This window comes from Pocillopora verrucosa, chromosome 14 (genome assembly GCF_036669915.1).
Source record: "Pocillopora verrucosa isolate sample1 chromosome 14, ASM3666991v2, whole genome shotgun sequence".
NCBI classification, from domain to species: domain Eukaryota; kingdom Metazoa; phylum Cnidaria; class Anthozoa; order Scleractinia; family Pocilloporidae; genus Pocillopora; species Pocillopora verrucosa.
Window position 1 is genome coordinate 16454878 of NC_089325.1, and position 10000 is coordinate 16464877.

Below are 10000 nucleotides of genomic sequence, written 5' to 3' on the forward strand. Positions count from 1 at the left end.
TTAATGCAGGTGCATTAAAAATATATGATCACATACAGGCCCCGGTTGTTCGAAAGCCGATTAAATTATCCCTCGATTAGAGGTTAATCGACGATTAAATTTCTTATCCCAAGGATAGTTAATCTAGGTTTAAAATAACGTTCCTGAAAGCAGATTTATCCCTTGATTAACTATCCCACGATTAAGCTGAGTTTAAACCAGTCAAACCGGTTATTAAGAGCTACGCGGCTACGCGCGAAAAAAAATTGGAGGGAAAAAATGGCGGAAAGGGAGAGTGCACATGGAAGTGGAAACCAAACGAAAGACAGAAAAAGAAAGCATAATTTTTCAGTTTATGAGATTGAAGTCATCACCGATAATGTCAAAAAAAATCTCGATTTAATCCAATCCAAATTAACGAATGCTGTGACCAACAAAAAGAAACAAATGCTATGGGAAGAAATAACCCAAGCGGTAAATGCGGTCGGAACAGCCAAGCGAACAGTCACGGAGGTAAAAGACAAGTGGAAAAATCTCCATAGCATCGCCAAGAAAGAATTTGCAGAATTCAAGAGGGAGACCAAGATAACTGGAGGTGGTTGGGCTCCAAAGTCGCCGAGTGTTGCCAGCAAAGAGATTATTGAGGTGCTTGAGGACACGCCGGCGTTCAGCGGTTTGATTGGCTTTGAGACAGGTTTGTAAACAATTCTCTATTGTTTCTAGGTTACCAAAAATTTTAAAATTGTAGACAGTCAACCGGCCATGTTGTTTCGGCGGGGTTTTCAGCTTATCAATCGCTTTCCCGTCTTTGAGCATACGAAATGTTCGGACTCAAGGGAGGAAAAGATAAGTTTGCATGTTTTTTTTTCCAATATCCGTAACTGTATTAATCAAGTTTTACCTTGTTAAGTTTATTATCCCGTCACATTTCATGAGTGTACTTCACTAAGCGAAGGCTGCTACGGAGAACTCCAAACCGGTTTTCTGCTTTTGCGGCATTTATAGGGTTGCATTCGATTAAACCCTGTTTAAGCTGAATATAGACGAACGCTCATGACGGACTGTCAGTAATTTAGCAGACATATATATAAATTTCAGCTTCACTTGATTAATTGACATGTCGAAGATTGCATAGCTCCGTCATTTTGGAAAGCGATCTGAGGAGTGAGACAAAAACCTTTGATTTCGAAGAATGTCTTGGATACGGTTTATAATTTGGTTAAAATTCGTTTTGCCAAAGACAAAGTGCTCCTATTGTTTCTTTATTTATCTTGTACTAAGGAGTGTTCTTCAAATATTTACGATCGGCTATTTACATGTATAAATAACTAATTTTTATTATTTCGTTTTGACGCAACTTTGTTTATGTTTGTGATTGACGAAATAATTTGTTGTTGTACCTGTTATCATGTCCTATTTTTTCGATCACTAAACTGTGGTACGGTTCTCGTTGTCGATTCACTCTGATTCCCCTTTATCTGTCTAAAGTAAGCTTAACTTTTGGTACACGATTTACAGATTTTATAAGCATTTTCGTGAATGATTTCACTGAGTTAAGTCTACCAGTACACAAATTCATTTTATGAAATTGAATAATTTATTTTTTACATGTTTAAGCCTCAGATTCCTTGCGGGAGAGATGCTCCTTCTGTTATTTCATTTATGTGATGCATAAAACTAAATTCACACTTTTTGAGCCTGAGTGAAACCTTAATTGTGCTTGAAATATTTTGTAGGAGAAGATGCTCATTTACCAGCAGAGTCTGCGAAGACTGTGTTTGAAGAAGACTGTCTGAGCCTTAATGAAGACATGCATTCTTCACCAGCCAAGGCTGATGAACAGAGGAAGCCTTCAAAAAGGATAAATAATGGCGATGTTTTAAAAATGCAGTACGAATGCCTGTGTACTCAGAAGGAAATGTTGAATCTTAAAAAACAAAAATTGAAAATGCAAATTCATCTTCTGGAGCAACAGGTCAATGCAAACCAAACCTTCGCAACTGCATTAAATGCAAATTTTGTAGTTCCCAACACCGATTCATTTTAAAGGAGGAATAGTGTAATAAGTCCTCTTAAAGAAATATTTTGGGCAAATGTTGTTCTCGTATAATTTATTATAAAACATACACAATGTATTTTGTTCTCAAAATGTATTTTGACATAATAAAACAGATTCTTGAGTCAAACTTATTATAATGTGTTTTTTTCAACCAGAAACCCCTTAAATGCATATATGAATTTTTTATATTTCATGGGAAGTTAAATTAAGAGCAAAACTGATTGCATAAGGCAGAAATACAAAAATTAAAAATTGTCAGAAAAAGGTGTTGCAGATGTGGTCTCGGATGACCTTGCCATCCTCTGGACCCCGGAAGCAAACAAGATTAGGTTGATCATCAGCCTCAGCATAGCCATCCAAAGGTTCCTTTCTCAGAATTGCAATGTTATGTAAAACTGCACATGCTCCGATAATGATGGACACTTTTTCTGGCTTCATTCTGATCTCAGAATGAAGCAGATGGAACCTTCGCTTCCACCAGCCAAAGGCTTGTTCTATTGCCACTCTTGTTCTTTTGTGGGCACTGTTGAACTCTTGCTGCTTGTCAGTGACTGGATTCAGGTAAGGGGTCATCAGGTACGGCTTGCAAGGGTAACCACTGTCACCCAACAGTAAACCATCTTCCAGGGACTGGTGTTGGATATTAAGTTGTTGGCCAATTCTTGAATCCCTAAATATGAAGCTGTCATGGGTGCTGCCTGGCCATCGTGCTACAATGTTGGTAAACATGCCTAAAATAAAACAGCAAAGAAGTTATGTGACCAGTTCTCAGAATCTCATCTCAGTTTATAACAATAATGTACTGCAAAGAGAAACAACAATAATTGTGTCTGTGATGAACTGGGGTAACTGATACAAATATTTAGTTTACTTGGAAAACCTTTTCATTGTTTAATTTGTTTTTTGAAATTTGGGAGACTGCATCATTTTGAAATCCCTGCTGATTGTTGCACTCTGTTGGTCATTAGCTGAGCAATATATTCACAAATATCCCACATTATTTCTTGCTTTTTTCCCTTGTTTTTTACTTTTTTATACTGTCACTAAAATATTGGTGTGATAATTTTGGTAAATTTTCTGTATGTGTGTTTGCAAACCAAACTCCACCTATACCATTTGACTCAAAAAATATTAAAAAAAAAAAAAATTTTATCACTACTCCCATTTCCTGAATATGTGAAACTGCAATCTAGTAACTCCCAACAATGCAACCCCATAGCAGCTGGTGTGCTAGAAATCTCAATCTAAAACCTTCGATAAGGGGAGTACCCCTCCCTGCCAAAGGTTATTTTGCAATTTTTATAGAACACTAATTGTGACATTTGAGTATTTTACCTACCTTTGTGATTGCAAATTGCTTGCACATTTATGGAATGGAACCCTTTACGATTGACAAAATCGTTTTCGTTTTCATGTGGTGCCTGAATCTTGATGTGAGTGCCGTCAACACAGCCAATCACCCCAGGAAATCCCCCCTTGGTAAAAAAACCGCGTTTGTTTTGAAGTATCTCCTCTTCGGTCGATGGCCACTTGATGAAGTTTCTTTGTTTCTGTGCAAGGGCAAGCGAAACTTGACCGATTATACGGGACACGGATGACTTTGACAGGCCCAGAGTATCTCCAATAACTTGAAGAAAGCTTCCGGAAGCGAAAAAGCGCAACGCTACAAGGACTTGCACAGTTGTCGACAAAGCATGGTTTCGAGATGTATCTCTTTCAAGATCGTCGCGAAGGAGCTCAGATAAAAATTCTATGGACTCTCGGCCAAAACGATATCGACTTCTCAATTCTTCATCAGTAAAATTGGACAGGGAAAAGTCGTCTGGTAGCCTAAATGTCCTTTCTTTCCTTCTTGGGGCTGGCATTAAGCCTAATCCGCCAAGTAATAAGTCGGCCATTTTGTTTTGTTTGGGGAAAGTTTTCCCTCGATTAGTGAGTTAATCCACCTCGCTAGGTGTGTTAAAGTTAACCTTTATTTTAACCCTGGGATAGTGCTAATCGCGCTTTCAGGAACAGAAACTAATCGTGGGTTAAATTTTATTCTTGGGTTAGGGCGATTTAATTGTGGGTTAGCGCTAATCGGCTTTCGAACAACCGGGGCCAGAGCTTTGCAATATCAGTGTCACCCGCCCGGGAATGGGGGGAGGGGGGGCATCAGTTTCCACGGTGAACTTTTTTTAGGAGAAGGCATGGGATGAATATAAAATGGCATGACTTATCATCGTTGATCATGTTTGTACCATAAAACAGAGGGGAAAAAAATGATGTTTCTACATCGGCAGCATGTAACTTATTCATGTACTCTTTTCTAAACCCTTCTGTGGAGCTATTGTATACCACAAGCTGACTATTTCCTCGTTTACAAATTTCCAAAAATTGTAGGGAATGAGATGACAAATGAAATCGCTTAAAATTGTTGCAAGTTATTCGTGATAACCTTATTTTGTTCTTTCTCACTTTTGTTAAAGACCAAAAAAACAAGGTGTGATGACAATCCAAGGAAAAAGGCTGTGTCAGAACCAAGCCCGAAAAAAGTCTGCGCAAGTAAATTTTACCTTAAGAGTTTGTCCATCCAGGATAAGCTAAAACTAGGGAAAGTCATCTCCAAGAAAAGTTCCACTGTCTTTAGCATCTATAAGTTTGATTTTGAACACATGCAATGGTCCAATGTACCAATGGAGGCAGAATTCTTGGTAGCTGAGTCACCATTTGCTTCTGGTGGATTCCGACGAGCTTTCAAGGCCACTAGCATAACAGAGGGATTCAAAGAAGTCACATGGGTCGTCAAGAAGTATCTCAAGAGTGCCTCAGAAATAATTAAAGCAACACAAGAAACTGAAGAAAGTCACACAAAGAAGTCAGTGCAAATGCACTACTTGGCCCGCAATTTTGCATCCCAACTGAAGGAACAAATTGAAAAAGAGCAGCTGATGGAGTGTGCTGTATTCGATTTACGTTTACATTAATTCAGCCTCGCTTCCGTTCATGATTCGATGTATGATCACTTCCGGTAATGGCGACGACACATGTTAGAAGTTATTAAAAGTTCTGTGTTGAAATCAAAGAATATATCTCCGTTTCTCGTGCCATCCGAACACCACATGGTGTCAGGAGTGAACAAGAAGATATAAACTGTGTCCAGAACGGATATTTAGCGATCAGTGATCAGGAATTACGCGGAAATATGGCTACGAATCTTCCACCACCGAAAGCTCTTTGTCTATCGGGAAATGCAAGTGAGAATTTCAAGTTGTTCAAGCAGCAGTACGAATTATATGTGAACGCCATTGGATTATCTACTGCCAGTAAGGAAAGGAGAAGTGCTATACTGCTAAATCTCGCAGGTGAGGAGGCGCTGAAAATCTACAATGGCTTCACATGGGCTCCAGCGGTAGGTGACCCCGAAGGGGAGGAACATGTACCAGCAGAGGACAAACTGGATCCGGAATTAATTCTGGAGAAATTCCAGAGGTTCTGCACGCCGAAAACAAATGTTACTTATGAACGTTACAAGTTTCACAGGTATACGCAATCAGAAGGTGAGAGTTTCGATAATTTCTTATCACAAATTAACACTCTCGTGTCTACGTGTGCCTACGGTGAACTAAAGGACGATTTTGTCAGAGATAAGATCGTATTGGGTATAAATAGTGATAAGGTCAGAGCACGGCTGTTGAGAGATGGTGAACTGACTTTAGAAAAAGCGATAAATGAGTGTAGAGCAGAAGAATGTTCTGGAAGGTGGGCTCAGGATATAAAAGGAGAGACTTCTAAAGTGCAGGCAGTTCAACATAGGCGGAAAGGAGGCCCTCGTGACAAGGGACCACATAGTAACGGGCAGCAAAGAAGTGCATCAAATTGCTCCCAGGCGTCGAATAGCCGGTCATGCCGGTGGTGTGGAAAGGAGGTGCACCCCAGAGAAAGATGCCCTGCAAAAGACAGTAAATGTAACAAGTGCAAACGCCCAGGACATTGGGGCAAGGTCTGCAGGAGTAGTAAAGGAAAAGGGTCTGTACAAGAGGTAGCAGAAGTGCAGTCTGACTCAGATGAGTACTACTTCTTAGGAAGCATCAGTGATGAAAGTTACTCTATTGAGAGTATCAACAACAGGAAACGTAGGAGTGCATGGTTTACGGAAGTCCAGGTGTCAGGTCAGAGCCTGAAATTTGCTGTTGATACTGGAGCAGATGTGACAGTCATTTCCAAAGCTGTGTATGATACACAGTTTTCACACTTCATTTTGCAGAAGCCTGACAGGCCTCTTAGTGGCCCAGATCAAAGCAACCTTTCAACTCTTGGATTCTTTACTGCAGAACTAAAGAAAGGTGATCAGACAATCACAGAGGATATATATGTGTTCCCCAAAGGCTCTCTATTGCTAGGTAGAGACGCTTGTGCAGATCTAGGTGTCGTTAAGTTCATTGGAAAAGTTACGTCAGATCCTATCCAGTCAGCGGAGTTCGGATCAATGTTCAAAGGCTTAGGAAAGCTAGAAGGAGAATATAAGATTAAGATCGAGCAAAACGCAGAGCCATACAGTGTGATGACTCCCAGGAGGATATCTATTCCACTACTTCCTCTAGCCATAGCTGAACTTGACAAGCTTATCGAGCTAGATGTTATAGAACAGTGCACAGAACCATCGGAATAGTGTTCTCCTATGGTCGTGGTGCCTAAAGGAAATGGCAAAGTGAGGATCTGTGTGGATCTCACGAAGCTTAACGAAGTAGTGAAGAGAGAAAGAATCATGCTCCCCACAGTGGATTATACAATTGCTCTGATGGGAGGTGCTAAGGTTTTCTCTAAACTGGATGCCAATGCGGGCTTCCACCAAATCTGCTTGGATGAAGATTCAAGGAAACTGACCACGTTCATCTCACCATTTGGTCGATTTCAATATAAGCGAATTCCCTTCGGTATCAAATCTGGCCCTGAGAAGTTTCAGAGTGAGATCTACCGAATACTAGGTGGTCAACAAGGAGTGGTATGTCTCATGGATGACATTGTCGTGTTCGGAAAGAACCAGGAGGAACATGACGAGAGACTCGTACAGACATTAACACGGCTGAAAGCAGCAGGTGTCACCTTGAATAAGGATAAGTGCCAATTCAGCAAAAGCCAGATTGACTTTCTAGGTCATCGGATCGGAGTTAATGGTGTGGAAAGCTCTCCAGAGAAGGTTGAGGCTATATTGAAAATGCGTGCTCCAGAGAATGTGAGTGAGGTAAGAGGTCTGATGGGTACAGTGAACCAGCTCATGAAGTTTGTACCCAACCTTGCTACTATGACACAACCTCTACGTGAACTCTTGAGCTCTCACAGTGCATGGTGCTGGGGTCCAGCACAGGAACAGGCTTTTAAAGAGATTAAACAATGCTTGACGAGCAGCCCAGTGTTGCAAATATATGATCCTTCACTAGAGACCAAGGTGTCAGCAGATGCGTCTTCATACGGACTTGGCGGAGTGCTTTTGCAAAAGCACGGTGACAGGTGGGCGCCAGTGGCGTATGCGTCCAAAAGCCTTCTGGATGTAGAGAAAAGGTACGCCCAGATTGAAAAGGAGGCCTTAGCTAGTACCTTCGCATGTGAACGATTCACAGATTACATTCTGGGAAAGGATATTATACTAGAGACTGATCATAAGCCTCTTGTACCACTGCTATCCACGAAGGAGTTGGATCAACTACCCGTACGTATTCAACGAATGAGAATGAGGCTCATGAGATACTCGTTCACACCTGTTCATGTGCCAGGAAAATTGTTGTACACTGCCGACACGCTATCCCGTTCTCCAACACCAGCCAAATCAGGTGATTCATTTCATGAGGAAGTGAACTTATATGCTCATCAAGTCATAGCTGGAATGCCTATCAGTGATAGCAAATTAGATGATATTATGATCCATCAACAGGAGGATGAAGCATGCAGGCAAATTATGAACTATGTAGCTGAAGGTTGGCCTGAAAAACATAATGTCAAGGGTTTAGTCAGCCCTTATTTTGCTCATAGAGCAGAGCTGACAGTGGTTAAAGGGCTGTTGATGATGGGACCTCGAGTCGTTATACCATCGTCTATGAAATTGGAAGTCCTGGATAAGATCCACGACGGTCACCTAGGGATTGTCAAGTGCAAGGCATTGGCCAGAAACACAGTGTGGTGGCCAAGCATGATGAAGAATATAGAGGAGTTAATTGAAAACTGTCGCAAGTGTCAGTCTAACAGGAAAAATCCTCCAGAACCTCTAGTTCCTACCATGCTCCCACAACGACCATGGCAATACATAGCCACCGATGTCTATGAACTCAATAAAAGACTGTATTTAGTAATGATTGATTACTACTCCAGATGGATAGAGGTAGCTAGTCTGAGTTCAACCGCCTCAGCAGAGGTCATAGACAGGATGAAACGTGCATTTTCCAGATTCGGAATTCCAGATCAAGTAAAATCTGACAATGCCAGCTACTATACATCAAGGGAATTTAAGATGTTCACTTTAGATTACGGGTTTCGACATGTCACTAGCAGCCCAGGTCATGCTTCAGGCAACGGTGAAGCAGAGAGAGCAGTGCAAACAGCTAAACGTCTCCTAGCTGGCTCTCAAGATCCTTATCTTGCTTTGCTACAGTATAGAGCGACACCATTGGCTAATGGTTATTCTCCAGCTGAGCTAATGATGTCAAGGAGGCTAAAAACCAAAGTGCCGGTGGCCCCGTCTCAGCTGTCCCCAAACCTTGTGCAGAATCATGCCCTACGTCAGTTTGAAGACAATCACAAAACCAAACAGAAGCTGCACTTTGACAGAAGGCATTCAGCGAGGCCTCTTGTTCCCTTAGAGAAGGGAGATGAAGTGATGGTACAAGACAGAGGACAGTCTGGAATAGTAGTGGAGAAGTGCACACCTCGTTCTTATGTGATCCATACGGACACTGGGTCATATAGAAGGAATAGAGTACAGATCAACAAGATACCACCCCCACCCCCAGCTGCAGCTACATCTCCAGCCAAACCCACACCGGTGCCAGTACCTCCATCACCTAAACTTCCTTCACCCCAAACTGCTAACACTGCAGAAGGAACTGGCACATCAAAAGTGTACACCAGATCTGGCTGTCAATCTAAGCCCTCATCTAGATTGAAGGATTATGTGCCATAAGTGAAGTTATACTTTCTGGCCAGATTTTCTCTGGTTTCTCAGAGAGAAAGTCATAACTATGAACGCGTATTCTAGTGTGTGTGAGACTTAGCGCAGAGACAAACGACAATAGCTACCCAGGATGTGTTTCTTAACAAAATGACGATTGCTTGAGGACATTTGATTGACGTTGTTTTGATTTTGAATTTCACGCTAGATAAGAAACAAGTATGTCTAAGTAGTTTCTCTTTTATTATCTTAAAGGGGGAGATGTGCTGTATTCGATTTACGTTTACATTAATTCAGCCTCGCTTCCGTTCATGATTCGATGTATGATCACTTCCGGTAATGGCGACGACACATGTTAGAAGTTATTAAAAGTTCTGTGTTGAAATCAAAGAATATATCTCCGTTTCTCGTGCCATCCGAACACCACATGGAGTTTGGCCCAACATTTGAATATAAAAAAAAGTATTCATGGGTAAGACAAACAGTGGGGAGTTCGTTTCAATTAAAGAGTACATTGACGGTGATTTTATTAAGTAGATAGAGAATAATGGTGACGTATGTGAAAAGGGTACAGTTTGTGACAAAGCAGAGGCCTTTGTCCACTTTACTCATGAGAAATCTGAGGGAAAGCTTATTCTTCTTGATATTCAGGGTGCTGGGTACACACTTTACGACCCAGAAATTGCATCGTTAGATTTACTAAGTGATGATGGTACATGCCAATTCTGTACTGGGAATTTGTCTGAAATTGCCATGAAGAATTTTTTTGAGAAACACCACTGCAACAAATATTGCAAACATTAAGGACTTAAGTTAGCACC

The 10000-nt window shown here is 41.2% G+C and overlaps 2 protein-coding genes and 1 pseudogene across 2 annotated transcripts; 2 read left to right on the plus strand and 1 right to left on the minus strand.

The window, feature by feature from the left end:
- Positions 1-258: 258 nt before the first annotated feature.
- On the plus strand, positions 259-2095 carry LOC136278275 (uncharacterized). Its single transcript, XM_066161793.1, has 2 exons — positions 259-673; positions 1698-2095. The coding sequence occupies exons 1-2, from the start codon at positions 259-261 to the stop codon at positions 2024-2026; spliced, it is 744 nt and encodes a 247-aa protein (XP_066017890.1). The 3' UTR covers positions 2027-2095.
- A 59-nt stretch (positions 2096-2154) lies between these two features.
- LOC131789207 (putative nuclease HARBI1) lies at positions 2155-4134 on the minus strand. Its single transcript, XM_066161592.1, has 2 exons — positions 3378-4134; positions 2155-2769 (listed from the first exon to the last, which is right to left on the minus strand). The coding sequence occupies exons 1-2, from the start codon at positions 3934-3936 to the stop codon at positions 2294-2296; spliced, it is 1035 nt and encodes a 344-aa protein (XP_066017689.1). The 5' UTR covers positions 3937-4134; the 3' UTR covers positions 2155-2293.
- Positions 4135-4299: 165 nt separating this feature from the next.
- LOC136278276 (alpha-protein kinase vwkA-like) overlaps positions 4300-10000 on the plus strand; it is a 5708-nt pseudogene continuing 7 nt past the window's right edge.

Bases quoted from the DNA above. Each gene is read 5' to 3' on its own strand.
- LOC136278275 (XM_066161793.1), top strand. From the start codon at position 259: ATGGCGGAAAGGGAGAGTGCACATGGAAGTGGAAACCAAACGAAAGAC. The intron at 674-1,697 runs GTTTGTAAACAA...AACCTTAATTGT, and splicing joins TTTGATTGGCTTTGAGACAG to GCTTGAAATATTTTGTAGGA.
- LOC131789207 (XM_066161592.1), bottom strand. From the start codon at position 3,936: ATGGCCGACTTATTACTTGGCGGATTAGGCTTAATGCCAGCCCCAAGA. The intron at 2,770-3,377 runs GTAGGTAAAATA...GTTTTATTTTAG, and splicing joins AGCAATTTGCAATCACAAAG to GCATGTTTACCAACATTGTA.